General features: G+C 39.1%; 1 protein-coding gene across 1 annotated transcript; it reads left to right on the top strand.

Moving 5' to 3' along the window:
- XG (Xg glycoprotein (Xg blood group)) lies at nt 1-13,760 on the top strand. The gene is made up of 10 exons (XM_041422130.1): nt 1-91; nt 1,761-1,868; nt 2,204-2,260; nt 5,922-5,957; nt 8,467-8,532; nt 9,428-9,475; nt 10,135-10,173; nt 10,464-10,583; nt 13,029-13,163; nt 13,678-13,760. The coding sequence occupies exons 1-10, from the start codon at nt 1-3 to the stop codon at nt 13,758-13,760; spliced, it is 783 nt and encodes a 260-aa protein (XP_041278064.1).
- Nucleotides 13,761-20,089: the final 6,329 nt, after the last annotated feature.

Here is a 20,089-nt window from a genome sequence, read left to right as displayed (position 1 = left end):
ATGGATATCCCATCTTTGGAAGTGTTCAGGGTTGAATATGTCAGTGAACAATCTGGTCTGGTGGAAGGTGTCCATGCCCATGGCAGTGAGAGTGGGAAATAGATGGTCTTTGAGGTCCTTTCCAACACAAACCATTCTGTGGTTCTATGATTCCATTAATATTATCCACCTGAAGACCCAATCCAAAAGTTACTGAACTTGACAATGCTGGCTGAGGGGCCAGGGCAGAGGAGGGAGAGGTGGCCAGATGATGCAACTCTCCAAGAACAAATCAAATGATAAAGAGATAACCTACCACTCTGCTACTGTTACTGGGAAAGTCTTACGTCGTTACATGTTTTTACTTACCAAACACATTCTTCTTTATATTTTATTCGGACAGTTTTGCTTAAGAAGCCATTCCTTCTTTGCATCCCAGCCTTGTTTTATCTCTTCCATCAGACCCCATCTATAATTAAGTCCGCAGACACACATTAAAATCTTTGTGGGAATAAAAAAATTCCTACTTTATATTCCTGTGCTGACTGTTGTTTGAGGATCACACAGTGTTTCACCACTGATAATTAATCTTTCTGGAAGCTCTTTGACACAGGCAAGAGGTATTACTCAGGAACAGTGATTAATGAGAAGAATGCCATGAAAATGTACAGGACCTGTCAAGATGAAGGAGCTGAGCTGAACCCTGAGCACTGCTGTGCTGACAAACCTCGGGCAGCCTCTCTTTGTTCCTCAGCTTCTTCACATGAACAGTGATGCCTTTCTTGCTGTGAAGTGTTCAAGACTTGCCAAGAAAAACTCCTTAATGAACAGTTGGGTATTAAGCCTTTTAGAAGGGATAATAAATGTATGCAGATCAAGTGCAGCTTGAGGCTTACTCGATAGAGCACAGTAATGCATTTCTGTTTAGGGAAGTCATAGCATGTCATGACTTTTTGTGGGTTTGCGTAGGCTGATCTTATGTTTGGAAGGCAAACACAAGGATGATGCACCACCCTGGATGAAAACCATCCAGTGGATACAAATTCACCAAACATGTGTTTCATGAAGCCTGTATATTACAAGCAAAGGGGCAGATTGCAGAGTTAAAAGTAAAACTCATGAATAATTGTGTGCTTTCAGTTCAAAGTCATCTATTTCAGTTTATACATTTAAAATATTTTCCAGTTTTCTTTGCCTGCTAATTTCAAAAATACAGATGCTAATTACTCTGCTGTGACATTCAAAGATATTGTTGTCACCTAACAGCCCTTTTCAGCTTTTTTCATTTAGAGGAAACTAAATTAGATAAACACATCTTAATATATTTTACTTATGGCCTATGTTACAGTAAGAATTAAAAAAAAAAAAGTTGATTTGTGTTGCAAGTGATCACAAGGCAGGCTTGACAGTAAAGCTGCTTGCTAAGCTGAGCCAGTAAAGTAATAATGAAGATATTAAAAATTCTCACCTAATGATTTTGGTTCACAAGTACTATGCTGAATGCTACTTTCAGCTGTCTCCTGGCAATAGTCCTGTGCCTCTAGCTGGCAACCTGTGCTCTTCAAAGAGCTGTTTGTACAGCAGTTGAATATGATAACAGAGAGAGCAGCTTCTCTTTGGCCTAGCTGAACAAATAACTTCCTTGGATTAAATGAGCCCATCTCTCACAGTTATTCGGACTGTGCTGTGCAGGGATGACAGCTGACAGCTTGTTCTGTGCCTGCTGCTGTTTGGATGGGCCTTTCTTTTGCCTCTTACTGCTGTTCTGCTTCTGTACTGAGCCCTCAGGTCTGGAGGCCATGGAAACCTGCCTGCTGACTTAGTGTCCTCTGTCACATTCCTTCTAGGTCAAGGTGATTTTGATTTAGCTGATGCCCTTGATCACCCTGGTATGTATATTTTCTATCCTTATTTTACTAAGGCATTTACATCTAATAGTAAATTTTAAGTCTTTTTCCTTGAGGAATGCAATATGAACTGGCTACTACTTCTGTTAAAGATACACAGAACTGAAGAATGCTAGATTTCAATGTTTCTATAACAAAATTAAAATCTTCTTTAAAACAAACAAACAGAAAACTAGATTTGAAAACATATTCCTTCATTTTTGGCTTCTGCTGTGATACATAACGATTTATTGAAAGCAGCTCTCTACATCTGCACATACCTGCTTTTGTTTAGTTGAAGCTGTTAATGTTTATTGGCATGTCATTGTATTCAACAGATGACATAATTACCAGGAAACCTACAGTGATCAGAAGACCAACAAGACCTGTGTTCAGTGAGTAATAAATAATGGGCCATAAAACTGATTTTGTATATGTAGGAAACTTTCACATGAGGTTCTTTAACATATTTGCTGCTGTGCTTTAGCACAGATAATGTGTGATTAACAGCTGTCTTCTTAAAGTAAAATAAGTGCTCTTTTGACAATTACCAATTCTGTGTCTTTACTGCTTCCAGTGAGGCAATCAAGCATGGCTGGCCAGTGGTAGTATTTTATTTCCTGAAGGCCTTCTTCATCCTTTTCTAGATTGTTCTGAACTCCCTGGGAAATTTAACAATGGGTAGCTGTTGCTAAAATTGGCCAACTGTTCCTCTACCTTTTTTCCCTATTATCTTTATTTTTTGTATATTTCTCCATGATGCTTGATATCAGAGTTGGAAAAGAATCTGAATGAAGTTGGGGCTATTCTTTCTTCTCACCATGTATTTGGTTCATATTATCTCGTATTGATTGCTACAACCACCTGTGTCAGAAAGGAAAAAAGGCTCTGAACAGTGGAGAGCTATAGTCCTGAGAATGCAAAACAATGAATTCCAATGAACACTTGTTAATGTTGAAAAAATCCAAATTCCAAACAAGAAAAAAAATTGCATTTGTGATGGAACTGTTTATGACAACACAGATTTTTTTTTTCACCTAAACTGCACTGGAATAATTTTCTGTCTATCAAACAAAATGTTTGGAAAATGCTAGACTAAAAAAAAAAAACCCAACAACTTCAGGTCTTTTTCTGGACAAACTTGGAAATAAGATTTTAGGTGCATGAAAGTATTTACATTTTCCACACAATTCTCTGGCTCCCTCTTTGAACAAACAGGGGCAGTATTATGTGAAAGTGGCAGCTATTGTATACTTTAATGGCTGCATTCTTTCGTCCCACTTCATTTGGCCAAAAAAAAAAAAAAAAAAAAAAAAAGTGTCTGGCCTCGATTAGAAGCATCTGTCTATTTTAAAATATTGCACTAAATGTGGATTTGTTCCCCTCCTAATGCAAACATTTCAAGTTATTTGAATTGTCCCTAAAATACTTTGTCCTTGGTCATGTTTAAAGGTAGCGTAGAGTGCCAATATCTGCACTCAAGCTGCATCAGTCAGGTGAAAGGAATTTTTATTTTTAGGTACTCATAAATCTATTAGAGATATGAACATCAGATGAATATCTGCCCTAACCAAATCCACTTCACTAATTTTTGGGCCTGAAGAACTCCATGTTTTCCAGACCATTTCAGAGTCTCCTTCAGCACTACAGATGACTGCAGAAAGTTAAGAAAACAATTAAAAGTTATTAGAAAACCCAAGCCCACAGTGTTACAAATCAACTATTGGATTTGGAAAGTGCAGGGAGATGGTACAAAAGTATGTTCCAGCAGGTGCTTAATGCTTCATCTTAACTTAGGATTTCCTCTATGTGTCCTTCAGAAGTGAGGCTCACTGAGATTTTTGTTCAGCTGAGGCCAGTTACAGGCAGTGTTCTCTGGGCACCCCGTGCACCTCTGCCTGAGTTGAAGCTCTCCTGTTGGCACTGCCCTAGTGTAGAAAAATTCATCACAAAATGTAATGGAAGGCAATTTTTATTTACAAAATCTCAATGTAAATTGATACTTACCCACTGACATTGTTCCATAATGCTGTTTAATTCAGCCATAGCCTCACACCCACATGCTCATGAGCACCAAGATGTGCGTGCTTAGGGGGTCTGGTGAGCATCGTGTGCAACATGAGACAAAGCTTGCCAGCTGCTGAGCTCTTATCCTGTCTCTGTGCTTCTTCTTGATCAGAAATGACAAGCAGAATCCACAGATCTTTTATATCCTTTAGGAGTATTAGGAGTATTTAGGTATTATAGAGAGGTCCTTTGCTTCATAATATTTCTCATTCCAGTGTCTCTGAACCCTTGGTCAGGTTACTGCCCACTGCATTTTTTCACTTGTTTGGAGTTCACAGGCTGTGTGCACAGATATATTTTCTGGGTGGACCATCAGAAAAGTAGTGATATGCTGCAACCTTTGGTGTTAGAATGCTTTTCTGCTTTTCCTTTGCTGACAAGTCATCTTTGCTCTCATCAGAGCACAGGCCTGCTGGTTTTGACAGAAACAACACATTCCTCAGTTTTACTGCTGGGAACAGTGACCTTTAGTCTGTTCTTTTAACATTTTGTTGTTTTTTCTGATCCCAACACACATATGCATTTCCATTTTTATTTCATTCATATCAACCCGAGCATTTCTGCAACAAATCTCTACATGAACCCTCCAGAGCAGAACTTGCATTTTACCTGAATTCTTCATGTCAATAATAAATTGAATCCAGTTTTCAATTTATTGCTTCTTACAGTTTTAACATTTGACAGGTAAAGGTATTTTTGAAATGCAGCTCTGCTGGGCAGACACAGGGAGGACCTATACCTGACAAGGGCAAACCAAGTCATGTATTACGAATTTTTTTATTTTCCTGCCAGATTTCCTGGTGACATCAAAGCATTTCTAAGTTGTTACCTAAATGAGATGAGATACTGTGCAAAAGCAGCTTCCCAATCCTCATAGGTATAAAGAACAGAAGAAAAGAGATTTCTGCATGGTGATTTTCCTGTGTTTCAGGAATCCTGTCACATCTATAATTAAAAAATAAAATTGTTTAATTGAGAATCTATCTAGTTGTCTGTGGCAGCAAGCATTGTTACCAAAATTTAGATAGGTTTTGCTATCCCTTTTCTTCTGACACACTGTACCACTCTATGCATATAAGGGTCAAGAAAGGGATTCTTGCAGTTAAAGCATCCATCTAATATATGCTTTCAGAACTCACCATCATTCCATACACACCTTAAATATCACCCACTCACTCACAGCCACACCTGCGTGTTAGAAACAGAGTTCCTCCTTATCCATCTGCAGCTCATGGACAAATTGTTTATTGCATGGAAAGATTCCATCCCAGCAACAGCGAGACACATGTACGGTGCTGGGCAATGGTCACAGCCTGGTGGTTTACTGGGTAACTTTTGCATACAGACATTTAATTCTATCTAAAAACCTTCACAGCTCAAGCAAATAAAAACAGACTATCTCCCAACCTCAGGCAGGTGCATATGATTGCCTGAAGGAAGGGGTCATCGTGACCCTTACATAGATATTTGATTCAATATCTCCCCAAGAAGGTTTATTGCTCCCTAGTATTTGCTCTTGAAATGGATATTCAGTTTTTGTAGTTCAATAAATTACACTTGAGCCAAAAATACAAATACAAATTTTAACCACAGACATAAATGTTAATAATTAAGTATATTTTAGAAGTGAGTACAGTTATATATTATAACATAGCTAATTTTATTTTTGTACTTGCAGGTATATTAAAGAGGTATTGATCTTGCTTCAACTGTAAGATTTATTTTGACATCATTTAAAACAGGAAATAACCTTTGCATTTTGAGTAGAAAATACCCTGCTATTTGTCAATTAGTGTGTTGGAAAATGTTAGAGTCTATTAGAGTTTTCAAGAAAAGTGTGATAAGTTAGTTTTTGAATTTGTGGCACTGACTTGAAAAAGGTGCTTGTCAAACATGCAGTTGTACATGTTCTAATGAAAATAACATTTCATTTCCCTCAAGAATTGCATGTAACTCACTTTTCTACATCTTCCTCCTATTCATTTTTAGACAATGATCTGCATTTGGGAGATGCTTTTGGTGGGGGTGAGTACTGCCTTGTTTCCTTGAATACAAGGGGATTTTTTTCTTTCATAGTCTTTTCCTGAACTCTGCCTAATTTTTAAAAAATATTTCAGTTCTGCAGGAGGTGCTATGGTGATGAGAGTTATTACAACTCATGTACAGGCAGCCCTTCTGCCTGAGGCTGTCACGCAGGGTGGGGACAGCACCTGCTCACAGCTACCTTTGAGAGCCTCCAGCTGCCCTGCCTTGCATGAACTGAAGGGAGCTGGGGCTTGCTGTACCATGGCAGAGCACCCCAGGCGTGGCTGGGGAGAGCAAACCTCACCCATTCACTTGTGTGGCTCAGGGGAGTCCTCTGACAGGAGCCTGAAGAAGGTGATGGCTGTAGTTTCTTCAGTGACCAAAAATGAGCCTGTCTAAGATTAGGAATCAGAGGTAACACTGGATGGGGAGGTTTGAGCTTCTCGTACTTCTGCTGATGGCAAATTAGAAATTCAAAAGGAATGTTTCAGAGATGAGCACTGGTGAATACAGCTTAAGCTTGAAGCAGTCAAGATGTTGTAACATGCTGTTAACTTCCAGATATTCCCATAACACTCAGACCTGACCTCGGAAGTATTCACAGTACTGTACTGAGCTGTGCAGACATATGAAATCCTCGAGGCTGGGAATATGTACATCAAATTTTAATGAATGTGTCTAGAGATGTGAAGTACTCTAGAAAGGTTCTTGAATACTGCTGATACCCAAAATACAATGATTACTGCAAAGCCTAAAATTCCACTTTAATAACAGCCACACAAAAGAAACTTCTCAGCCAATTGCACAGAATCTCTGAACCAGCTGCAGTGATCTGGTTTGCTCACATTTCAGTCTTAGACAGTAACTGTCCTTTTATATTGGGATTTTTTCCCCATTTCTGACTTCCTCTGTGGCACTTCATGCCTTTGTGTGAATGATGTATTAGTTCATATTTTACAAAGCTGGATCTAATGTTGTTAATAATTCCCATGTTTATAATTTAATTTATTTGTCCCTGTAGTAATTCTTCCATTCCTGCAAGCTTTTATTGAGTAGTGTTATGAGAGGATAGGTTAAATATATTGACTGAAGTATGAATTAATAGCTTAAGTACCTTAACTAAACCAAATCTTTTCATTCCAAGGATGGAAAATTGTATTTCCACTGGTTTTTATTTCCTTGTTCCATTTTCAGTTCAGTTTTTTAATTGACCTTCATACATGGTATAATAAGGTTAAAGTTATGTATCTCGTTATTAGTATTTTTGAAGACATTATTTTTTCACCAGCTATGCCATACAATATGTCTTCTTATGCTTAGAGAGGACTAAGTGCAGCATCATGATAGAAATTAAAAGTGGGATTTTTGGTTTTCTGCTTTTGTGCCACGGTGAGTCTTAGTTCATTACACAGAGCTAGAACAGAGCAAGTCCTTCCTCTGCTGAATATAGTTAACTGGGCAAAATCAGATTCAGCAAAGCTTTATGCCTATACCTAAAATCCATTGGCTGTAGGCTAAACTCACTTGAGGTTAAGGATATATCAAAGTAATTTTCTGGATCAGAACCTAAATGGTGCTCAGAAACAGAAGCATTGTATTTAGTAGCTAGGCAAGAAGAAAACATAGCAAAAGAGCTTCTGGCATGTTTGGAAGGTGAAAGATTTAAAGAGAGGGAGGGAAATTGCTATTTATTTCTGTGACCTAATTTTGATTTATGCAGAGAAAAATACACTGTCTGTCATTTTTAAGAACAGTTGAATACCTGATTGAATTGGTTGAGTAAAGGGTGGCAAGAGAAAACTGACTATACACACAGAGCAGCAACCCCAGATGTTAAATTTGGCAGGCTTTGACCTGAGTGAGCTCTTCAGCATTGTGTATGCAGCTCGGAAACTGCTTTTAGTCATTAGATCTCCTGCTCTATCCAATGCATCTCTTTCTAATCCTTTGGCAAAAAATTAAGGCTCAATGCTAGCACAAAGTCCTAAACAACAGCAAAGCTGAAGTCTGAGATCATTTTGCACTGTTCAAGAGCAGGAAATTCATTTTGCATAAGATAAATTCATCATCTGTTAGATGAAATTAATCTGCTGGCCTTATTAAATCCTGCTGATGGCAATGAGATAACCTGTTGCCTCCTGCCCAGCCTGGAACACAAGCTTCTCTGTTGGCTCTGAATAACTGCACCACTGACACCCACAGTGACTGACACATGGTGCCTCCTGGCTGTCAGCTTTAATCAATGTTGGCACTTGCCAGATATACATAAAATATTTTCCCTCGATGTTTCTTGCAAATTCTTATCTTCTTTCAAAAATATTCCCTGTTCACTTCCAAGTCAGTTTTTACAGCTAGCTATTTGTTGATATAGTGCTTAAATCTTCTTAACTACTGACAAGGTCCTTTTATTAATTCATGGGAGGACAAATTAGAAATAGGTATAAAATATTTTTATTTACAGTTCCCAGTTTTGCCTGTTCAATTATCTAACAATATTAATTATCAATAGGTGACATCTCAAGAAAACCTTTATACCCACCTCTTCCACCACGCCCAGGAAGTTATGGTAATTCTGGTAAGACTACTTGCTCATAAGAAAATGTAGTGCTATCAGCTGTTCAGAGCAGACATTTTGAATACTTTAGTCTCTTACTTCTCTAGTAACAGCATTTATCATCCTTTTCCCATATCTTCCTTTTGTAGTCACTGTTTCTGGCCCAGAGGTGAGAAAGCTTTTTCTGAATGTTAGTGTTGATATCATAAAATTTTTCAGTTTGTTAAAAATGTGGGACACTGCATCTTAAGTGGCATGAGACTAACATCTAATCTTGTTTGTGTTTTCATTTTGGGTGTGTATACACTGAACTATGCAAAGGCTCAAATTTGACATCTAGCCACAGGGCAGGGATAAACCTGTGCTCAAATCAATTTGAGGTGTGCATCTGAGATGGCCCTAGGGCATACAGAAGATGGGGCTGGGCAGCCTGTATTGCTTTTGAGTTTGGTTCCAGATACTTGCTTAGATAAAGTAAATGTGGCATATCTATTCTGGCTTTCACCCTGTCCCTGCACTTACTTTGGGTATGGCTGTAGTGGTGAGCCATGGATAAGTCCTTCTGGAGTCTTTCCTGGAAAGGACCCACTGACTCTCTGCTTCAGGGATCACTGGGACTCAAGATGTCCATATTATATAAGGATTTGTGTTACTGAGAACCCAAGCCCACACTTCCCACAAGTGCCCAAAACAGACACAGAATACATAGACACCAATAGTGTCAGTGCTTCAGCTTTCAGGTGAATTTTGGTAGGTGACTGTTCAGTGTAAGACATGTGACCCATGTGACCCACCACATCGCAGCTGGGATTTCAAAGGTCCCTCACCTCTCCCAGAGCACTACAAAAGGAGTGGACAAGGAGCTGAAGGGGTTATCATTGTATATAATTTTGCAACTGGAAACTTTATCTTGCAGGAGGTTTTGATGATTCAGATCTCCTCGATGGAAAGCCTTTACCACCAGGTAACATTTTCCTGTTTCCCTTGCAACGTGTTCCTAATACCTCTAAACTGAAGGTATAGACCAACTCTGGATGGTTTTGGTTTAGTGGTAGTCTGTTTGTCTCTGAAGGTATAGGACCAGACTCTGGTACTTTTATTTAGGTTAGTTGTCCTTCACAAAAAGCCATAGTTTTGAGCCTGAAGCTACAATTTGAAACATATGCCAAAACATTTTTTAGCATTCTAGCATATGCCAGGAGCCTGCAGGTTTTACCCCTTTGAATTCAGCAAGAAAAGTCCAAAAGCAAGGGGCATGCTGAAATAGATGGACCAAGACTAAGATCTTGGTGTAAACTACTTGTAAATTATCTGATTATCTGGCAGCAGAGAAGAGATAGACTATACTGGCCTCCCTGTGAAATCAGCTCCACGTAGCCTGTTACAAATGGTCCTTCTATTAGATAATAACATTCTTCCCCAAAAAAGGAAGTTTCAAGAGGATGAGGAGTTATTCCTCTGGCCAGCACAGCCATCAGTGGGGAGTAGAAGGGGAGCTCTCTGCTGCAGTCTTGTTGGGCCACCCCTTTTGCCCTTTGTGCATCACGCTTCGCTGAGTAAAGACTTAGTTCCCAAAACAGGATGACAAGCATTTCTTTGATGAAGCTTCACCCTCTATTCCAGGAGACGAGCAGCATCATTTCAATCATGGAGGGAACACAGGTATAGTAAATAATTTACATTATTCTGCAATTGACTTCTGATCTTTATAAAATACTAAAACAGTGATAACCTTACAACGTAGCAGATATAATAAATTAGGCTTTAAGGCATAATTTTCACATAATCTGTAATATTACACAATTTTTGTTCATCTTCTTAATTCCGTAGTTTCACCAAACTATTTTCCTAATTTGGTAAAGGCATGCTTTAGTAGGCAATATACTTAAGACAAACCATTTAAGTGCCTTTGAAAAAAAAAAAAAAAGCCCCTTCTCTTTCTTTTTCCACAGATTCTGGTTTAATAGCTGGAGTTACATCTCCTGTAATTTCTGCTTTTGTGATACTGGTTGTTGGATCAATAGCAGCTTACACCGCTTACAAGAATAAGAAACTTTGTTTCAAACCACGTGGTAAGGCCCAAACAATTTTCCACTGATTTAGTGCTGAAGTTGATGGGACCTTGACAAACAATTGTCTCTGCCAGCACAGAGGTGCCTGGCAGTTTTGGTTCTGTGTGTGGAAACCAGCCAGGGTGGCCCAGATCAGCCTCAGAAAGCTGGCAAAGAACACCCACAGCGGAAGCACTGAATGTTCAATTTTCATTTTTCAGGTGGGGCTGCAGTGTAAAGCACTGAAAGAAGAGTTGCTGTCTGATCACAGGCTCCTTTGGTTGGTGACATTCTACACTGCCATTCTGACAGAAGAAAATCTTCCTCTAATGAATGTTTTACTGAGACGTTGTAATCCTGCTCTCTCTAACCTGATGTCACTTTTGCACCTCGAACTTTATGTCATCAAAAATATGCTTAAGACATCCAGGGATTGTATTGCACTCTCTGACCTGCATTCATAAAGGCTGAATACAGATTTTGACTCAGAAGTTATCATAAACAACAAAGAAATCAAGTGTGATATAAGCTAAAGGTTGAAGGATTTGTGTTTGTGAGGATTTGAGTCGCCAAATATTTTTTTTTTCTGTTTTCAAAATTAGCCAAAAAACTCAGTCCTTCTGATAGAATAGGAATAAGGAGTATGCCATTTCCTTTCACACCTGTTGGGTTTCTCCAGTATATTCCTGTAATGTTTACTGTGTTTAAAGAAAATTTGTAGTTGTCTAAAGGATTAAAAATTTGAATACGTTTACTTTGTGTTTGTGTCTGAATTTTAGCAAAGTGAAAGGAGCTGTAGCTAGAAAATTCATTCTTGATTTTATAATACACTGAAAATATTATGTATATTGACAAACCACTGTTTAAAATAAAACAGAGAGGAATACATTCTAATTTTATTTATTTATTTATTTTATTGATTAATTACTAAACTGGTATTTAGCTCTTCTCAGGAACCAGAATTTTACATGAGTCTCATTTCTGCTCTTGAAAACTTAGGCCTGACTTTAGGAACCTTTGAAGGCACCAATCTAGAAAGATGGGTTTTCTAAAAAAAAACCCCCACATTATTCATAACTTGTGAAAAGGGAAAATGGGTACAAAGATTTTTCTGATTCATTTAGAATGAGTTTGTGATGCTTTAATCTCTAAAATCTAAGTCACAAAGACTTTTCAACTTCATACTATGTGGAGGTATGGTTGATATAGGTTTTCTAGCTAGACTGTTTCACTTCTTTCCCTCATTCCTGATGGACCTTGCAGTGCTAACAATGTCCTCATGTAGACAAACCTGTAATGAAAATTGACACCTTTCCTGTCTCTTCCTTCATTTAGCTAACTGGATCAAAAAAACAGCAAGTGAATGAAATACAGATGAAAGTTGGCAAAACTAGCAGTTTACTGACATAATTCTGTAATAGAGGCATTTTAACTAACTTTTTAAAGCATAAGGAAATTGGTATGGTTTTATCTTCATTTTATATGCAAAGCATGGTTTTCGTTACTGCAATTCCACTTATATGGAGATGAATATGATTTTGTGTTTATTACATCATTGAGAGGAAGACATATATTAAAATTAATTTTTCATATAATAAAATATTAATTATCTGAATAATATTTTAAATTTATATATATCAGTTGCTTGCTTAGACTAGCACTTTTTTTTTTTGATCCTGAAAGAAATGATAATGTACATTTTAAACATAGAAACATCTTGACAACACACAAACAAATGAACACCTTTGTGTCTATCACTTTCAACTTATAAATGAGAAAATATTTTTAATATAGTTTTCAAGGACATTTAATATTTCTTTTAAAATATTAATTTTCCATGTTAAGAGTTAAAACAGATTGATGTATATTTTGTCAGACAGACATAAAGATTTGATTAATGAAATGACAAGTGTTTTGGTGCTACAACTTCAGTTGTTTGTTCAACCATGAAAATAAATATTTTGCTTCTTTCTCTTCAAAATTTTAAATTTTCAATAAACACCTTCTGTGTTTTATCTAAAATGACCCAGGTCTTGTTTGTTTTCTTTGCTACTTTCTGGGACATATGAGGGTTGATACCTTCTGTATAAAAGTTCAAATATGGCCCACTAGGGAAAAGAAGGAAATGCTTCAAACTAAAGGAATAATACAGGAAAAAAAAACCCAACAAAATAATCAAACCCGCTTAACTATCTATTCTTTTTTTCCTCTCTTTTTTTTTATTTTTTTATTTTACTAAGTGTCTAGAGAAGGACCTATGTGCAACATTTTTGGTTTTGCTATACTATAACAACTTATTTTAAATTGTTCATAATATTTTCAAAATAATTTATTACTTGTGTTTATATTAATAGCACAAAACCAGATTTATTTTGGAGAATTTGAGCGAAACCCAAGAATCTCAATGGATAAACCCTGACTACCCAAGTGTTTGACCCTCTGAAGCTCTTTGGTCTTATTTTTCAGCATATACCAGTACATCAATATACCAGTGTGCAGATGCACTTTTAGGTGTCAATTTCCCTTTTAACCAGAATGATGATGATGGTAAATACAAATTTATAATGATTGTATTAACTATTTCTAGTATCATCATTTCAGGTAATTGAGGGGTTATGTAGGGAAGCTCTAGTGTATTTAATTTTAGGAAGGAAGGGAACCAAAGAAGGGAGGAAGGAAGGGAGGAAGGAAGGGAGGAATGATTAACTGGCTGTTAGAACATGGAACTCTAGCTTGTGTTACTGGCTCTGATACTTAAAATGTATTCTATACCATAAAAAAAGTTGCTGGCATAAAAGATATTATCATTTAAATATAGACATCACTTTTATTTACCAAGGAGAAACTTTTCTTAATCTTCAAGTCCCCCGAGTGAAATAAATCTGCCAGTAAAATTATCTACAACAGTAGTCATGGTACTGATAACTATGTTGTCTAGTTGATTTGTCTATGTAAGTCAATGATGAACACAGATCCCTGATGATTTTGTTTCTGTGGGACAAATAAAACTCAATTTCCTATGCGTTTATGTCCATCCTTCTTTCCTTCACACACTTCACCATTACTACAGAGCAATGACACCCTCTTCTGAGGTGGACCTTTGGGATTCTTCCAGGGTGCGAGAGAACAAATGCTGCAGCTTGGAGTGGCAACAGAGATCTCTTGCAAATTGTTGGAAATAAAGTTTTAAATAGTTGAGTGGTACCACTAGGCAGTTTTTTCAGTGGCACACTACCTGAAAGTTGTTTACCTCTGCTACATAGATATTGATGTTCACAGCACATTTTGAAACAAAAATACCTCAGCTGAACCATATCAGCCTAAAATTACCTTGCAGAGACATTGTATGGCTGAATTACATGACAATTACATGACTTCTAGGCTAGTAGCAAAAGCGTGCTGTTCAAGAAAATGTGCATTTATTTATGCACTTGTGAAAATATTTACAGCCCTCTGGATAACATGAGCTTCCTGACACTGAAAACATCTCCTTCTTATCTGGGAGACAAGTTATCAGACCGTGAGTATCTGTAGGGGATACGGCGGCCCCAGGGAGTTAGGGGTAAACCCCCTTCATTCACGGTGAATCCCCGTGTATGTGTGACCACATGCCACGCTGGAATCACCCTACTCATGCTCTGAGACCTTTTTCCATGCTCTGCCACCTCCACCATCACAAACCTTGGTGTTTTCCACCTTCACCATCACAGAGGTTGGTGTTTGTTTTTCTCTGGGCGCTGCGTGGCGGAGTCTCCCCAACCTGTGTCCCTTCCTCTCGGTTTCTACACAGACGTGTGCGTGACAGGGAAGCTTTGTCGCGGCGCCTGAGACCCGGAGGGCACCCAGAGCATCGGGCAGGGGGTGGAACGGGACGGAAGGGAACCGGAGGAAGGGGAGCGAGGGTCTCTCCCATCCCGGGGTGGTCGCAGCCGCGAGGCGGCCAATGGAGCGGGAGCGCCGCGCCCGGAGCGGGACAGCTGAGGGGCTGCACGGCCGGGCCGGGCTCCGGACCGTGACCGTGTCGGGCTAAGGGCAGGGCCGTGCTCCGGGCTGAGGGGCCGGGCCGGGCTCCGGGCGGCGGGAGCGCCGTAGGGTCGGGGCGCGCCCCTCTCCCAGCAAAGCAGCGCCCGGAGCGGGGGCGGGGTGGGTCGTGCCAGCCCCCCCGCCATGGTCTCTGCCGCTAATGCCTTTCCTGTGCCGCTGCGCAGGAGTCCCTGCGAATGTAATTCACCTGCCACTGCCTCCAGCAGGAAGGAGGTTAATCCCATTGTGCGGTTTAGCGGCCCCCCCGCCCGCAGGTGAGGCGGCAGGAGCGGTGGGCACCGCGGACCGAGCCCTGCCCAGCCCAGCCCTGCCCTGCCCAGCATGTCGGGTGAGTACCCCCGTCCCGCAGCACCCGCCCGGCTTGCCGTGAGCGCCTCTCGGGAACGATCGGCAGCGCAGCCCGGAGCCCGCCGGGGCTTTTGCCCTTCTCACATCCCGGTGCGGCAGAGGGTCTCTGCTGCTTTCTTATCAGCGGAGTGCTGTGCTGTAATGAGCGGCTCCAGAGGAAGATTTTAACTGTCTGGGTGATGGGGTGAAATAGGCGAACTCATTTATGTATTCTGCTTGTATGTACAGCTTGGCCTGCTTAGGTCTCTGCGTGCTTTCCTGGTGGATCCCCAGGGTGACAGGCTGGGGCTGGCTGTCTCAGTCTAAGGCAGATTCAGAGAAAGCTTTCTCATGCCCCTTCTACAAAGCAGTGGTATTCGTCTTAGTTATCCTTAAACCCATGAGGTACTGGTTTTAGGGATAGGTGCAGGTTCCGGTTCTTGAACATACTCAATTTTTTCCTTTTCTCGTTTTTGAGAGCAGCAGCTTCCACAAATCTTGGTTTATTGAACCATTTGAAGGGTGTCAGTCATCTGGACTTGCATGATGCCAAGTTTGCATTCATGTATGTGGCACTCCAGCACTGGGAAGATGCAGAAAGTGAATCTGCAAATGAAAGGATTAGATCGTTGAGGTTTCATTTGGTTGAGGAGCTTTTTTCTGTTTCAGTGTTTTGGGCTTTTTTTGATTTTTTTAAATTTGATTTTTTTTTTCTTTTGGTTGAAAGGAAGGTGTGGAAAGACTGGAAACATCTAACTTGAGATGTACCATAAAGTTCCCTATGCTGTCTCTGGATTGCTTAAGCAATTATTTCTAATAATTATTACCATTATTACTAATATTGAAACTGGTGTATTACTGTTTTGGGACTAGTTTTGGGTTTTATGTGTTATGCTTGTTTGCATCTTATGATATTGTTGCATTTGAGTTTTCATGAGGATCATTTAGCATCTGTTGAATAACAACATTGCAGAGTCTTGAAGCAGAATGTGTCAGTTTTTAACTGAAAGACACATAATAAAAGCTACAAAGAACTGGAATCAAGTGGTTTTCCAACACAAGAGCAGTAATCCTGCCTGCTAAAATTCAGTACTGTTTCAGTAAAAGGGAGAAACTGGTTTTGGATGAGGCAGAATTTCATTAGGCCAAGAGAAATATTGTATGCCATTCAATGTCAATTTAAATTCAGTTATAAAAAGGTCTGTGTAAAGTGCTCCTTGTTTATCTTCATTAGTAACATCCATGTTTCTACTATTGGATCTAAGAAAGCACGATAATTAAAACTGCCAGCTCTCATTTATTTACTAGGGCAAGAACTGCCTCTTTGCTGGAAACTTGTATAGTAATTTTTGATAGGGCTCTGACTCAGGTTATTGTCTGGCACTATTGTTCATGTTATCTATTACAACAAAATACTTCTTGATTGCTTATAAGGTTGTGGGTGTCAGGAGGAGGAGCGGAGTTTTCTGTTCCAGGATATGGCTGTGTAGGCCAGAGAAGTGAGAAGCCTACAGCTTGTGTTCTCTTTTTAGCAGTCTAACACACCTTCACAGGGTGCTTCTGGGGGAAGATCCACAGAATCCTTGTGCGGGAGAGGGAGTAACAGAATTGGTGTCAGGAAGCGTGCTGTGATTTGGAGCTGTGTCATTGTCACCTGGGATTTCAGAGAGGTGCTGTGGCTCAATGGGGACAGGTCGTGGCTGCAGCCTGCTCATCCTGCAGATTGTCTCTGGAGTAGAAGGGGGAGGTGACAAGAGAGCAACAGATGGTACCAGGGAGGAATTTAGGAAAACAGTTGTACTAATGGATTATGGAAAAAAAAGCCTCCCTACCCTACTTAAACTTGTCTTGAAGTTGGAAACTGCACTTGGGTAACTCACAGCTTGTTATTGTCAGTCACTCCTGAGTCTCAAAATGGGTACCTGGTGTTTTTTAATCCTCTTTTTCTCTTTGAACATGAAAGTGAGCACCACCCTGTCTGCTTGCTCTGATCATATTCTAAATAAAGCTTTTAGGAGCCCTGGAATTAGTTTCCACACCTGTCAAAGAATTTTGCCTCTGGCAGTGTCAAAGGTACTACTTCTATGAGTGAGTAGCATAAAAAGTTGGTGATCTTGGCTCAAAAAGCTGTTACAATTTCCACATAAGATCACCCTGAGTGTAGTGGTTCACATTACTTTTGCTGTCTCTTCTGTGTAGCTGCAGAGCAGGTTCTAGAATAACTCAGCAAGTTAATTCCTTAAAGATCCTTGTTTAGTTCTAAGAAAGTATTGTTAGGTAATAAAACTGAGGAACCACTACTGATGATAATGATTTCTTAATTTGCATCATCATATGCTTTGTGGTAATCCAGACAAGACAAATTAGCAGATTTATAAATTCATATGACAGGGTTTTAATGGGATTCTGAAAATACACTTTTTTTTTCTCATAGTTTACTTCTAACCAGTGGTATTGTATTAGCCATAAGGATCCAAAGCTTGAAAACAATTTGCTGGAAAACTTAATACCCTTAACAGTAGGTGTTGTCCTTAAAAAAAAAATCTTACTGTTATTCAGACAAAGAATTAAAGTTATGCTTAATAGTCTCCTTGACACTTAAAAAAACCCAAAAAACAAAACAAAAAAAAATCACCAAACCCCCCCCCAAAAAAAAAGAACAAAACCACAAAAAACCCACAAAAAAAGAAGAAACAAAAATCAAACAATGCTTGCAATGAATTTAAATATCTACACCTCTAGCTTTCAAACTTAAACAAGATTTGCTCTTTTAAAGTCAGTGAGTTAAACTCTTGTGTTCAGCAGATTTATGTGTTGTCTTTGATTTCAGCTAAAGGGAAACTTTTAGGTAAACCATTTACTTCCAAAATGTATATGAAAACCTGATCCTTACTTTCAGTTATAAAAATAAAATGTTTACTTAATAGGCTATATTCCAAAGAATTTTCTAATCAAGGCGAGTCAAATAACGCTTCTTTTTTGAAAGCAACAATTAGATGAAAGGAAAGGTAATGATAAAATATTTTTATTTTAAACTCCCAATGGATCCTTCATGAATTAGTGATGCCCCTGTATGATTTTAAAGTCATTAGGATTTGCATCTCTCTTAGCATCAGAAATATTTCAATGTTAAATATTTTCATTCAGTAGTTTGATTATCTATTCAATTATCTCTATGGTGGTTTACTGTATTAAGAAGGCCATAACATGTATCCCACAACATCTGATTCTCAAAACAGTTTCTGTTCCTTGTGAGGTATCAGCAACAGTTTCTTAGAAGCAGCAGTTGTTTGGCAGTTTGCTTCCTTGTGGTTATGACCACAGGGGTACAGGGCAAAAAAGCATTTGGAGGATGTGGTAGTTTTCCATACCAGTTTGCTGAACCATTTAATAAGTAGTTTGTGTATTTTTCTATGTATTACTTAAGTAAAGAGTCAGCTTCTGTAGCCAAAAGAATTTGCAAAAGCCATGTGAAGCTTGTGTTCAGTTTTGTGGTTGTTATTTAAAACAGTATTTTAAGATTGGAATTCCCACTCATTTCATAATTTGGGGGTTTTTTTTGGTTTTTTTTTTGTTTTTAATATTAACCTAACTCCCACATTCCTCTCAGTAGTTGTTTTATTACCTTTCTTTGGCTGAAGATGCTTGTTGCCTAACACAAACTGCTTTGCTTTCCTGAACTTTTGCATCTTTTCAGAGTAATTTTCTTGCTGAAGTAGCCTTCAGCGGTTTTCTGGTTTACATTGGTTTTTAGGGATGCTTATATTTACTCCTTTAACCCTCTGGGAAACTGCAGTAGGAGCAGTTTACTTCACATCTGTTGTTTTAAAGCAGCTCCTTATTCACTGATTTCTGGAACACACGTAACTTGCTCAAGCTGTTATTATAATGGGACATTTGAAAGTTCAGTTCTTCATATGCTTTGTCTGGAAATTGTAATTAGAAATGTTACTGAAGTTTGTTCAGCTGTGGGCTATGCAAACTATTTAAAGTTTGGATGGATGATTTGGGTTTCTTTGACCAAGTCTGGCACTTACTGGGATTCTCCTGAGGTGCAGGGATGTGTGTGAATGTCAGCAAATGTAAAGTATGTGCGCTTGAGATGAAGCTGGCTGGCTGGAGATGAGTGAAAGAGGGCAAACAGTGGGGGGAAAAGGCAGCACACCAGTGGGCCTGTGTTTTGCTCTGGATTTGGAGGATGTGAAAAATAAAAATGCTTAGTATCTGTTAGCTTATTGTAGGCATCAACCATACTTTACTGCCTACCTCGATGACGGTTAGGGGCTAGAAGTCACTCATTTTGGCAGCCTCTGGCTGAGGCAGCCATGAGATCATTTGTTGAGTTGTCTGCAACTAGTTCTGTGAGATTCTTTCCTAGTGTTTCTCACAGACCCTGGAAACTGTATGACAGGTTGTTTATGTTGGTATTGTTTGGTTGTTTTAATTTATTTAATGCAATTGCCTGTCCCTTAAGATGATGGTGGTTCTAAACAAGTATTTCAACACAAGTGTTTATTGAAGTTTCAGTTGAGCTCGGTGGAATTCCCTTCATCTGTGTGACCTGCTCATCTTGTTCTGGTTAATTTTGCAGCCTAGAGTGTATCATCCTTCTGCTCGAAGGAGGCTGTTCACCTTGCTAGGTTATAGGTTCTCACCAGAAGAGCTGTGACAGTGGTGGTTATGTCACAGGGCAGAACTGAAGGAGCAGCCCCTTATGATCCTGCCACAGGAGTGGTGTCTCTAAAAAATACAGTTCCTCCTGTTATGCAGGAATGTAGGTTGCTTTCTTTTTTATTGTAACTTGTTTCCTCATGTGTTTCCTGACAATAAGGAACACTCGTAAATTCCCTGGAGTTACTTGAGGTAGGGATTCTCAGCTTCTGGGAGGTGCACTGATCTTGTTAGGAATTTCTCTGCACTTGTTCAGCCAGCACCAGGTACCCCAGTACAAAGAAGGCAGAGCAAAAATAATGTTGGGTTGATTCAGTGGCATTATGGAAAGAACACTTCTGGCTAATACTCAACATCTTGTTCTTTTTCTTAGCTTTCAGCACTGTATAAACAAGAGCACCTTCCTTATTGGCTGTATTATACTATGTTTGTTAAATATAAAATCTAAATATGTACAGATCAGCTTTTTTTGATTGACATTGTGT

The sequence above is a fragment of the Onychostruthus taczanowskii genome, unplaced genomic scaffold (genome assembly GCF_017590055.1).
Source record: "Onychostruthus taczanowskii isolate IOZ18803 unplaced genomic scaffold, ASM1759005v1 scaffold71, whole genome shotgun sequence".
Lineage (NCBI taxonomy): Eukaryota > Metazoa > Chordata > Aves > Passeriformes > Passeridae > Onychostruthus > Onychostruthus taczanowskii.
Note: the sequence above shows the minus strand (reverse complement) of the source record. Positions and strands in the feature narration are given on the sequence as shown.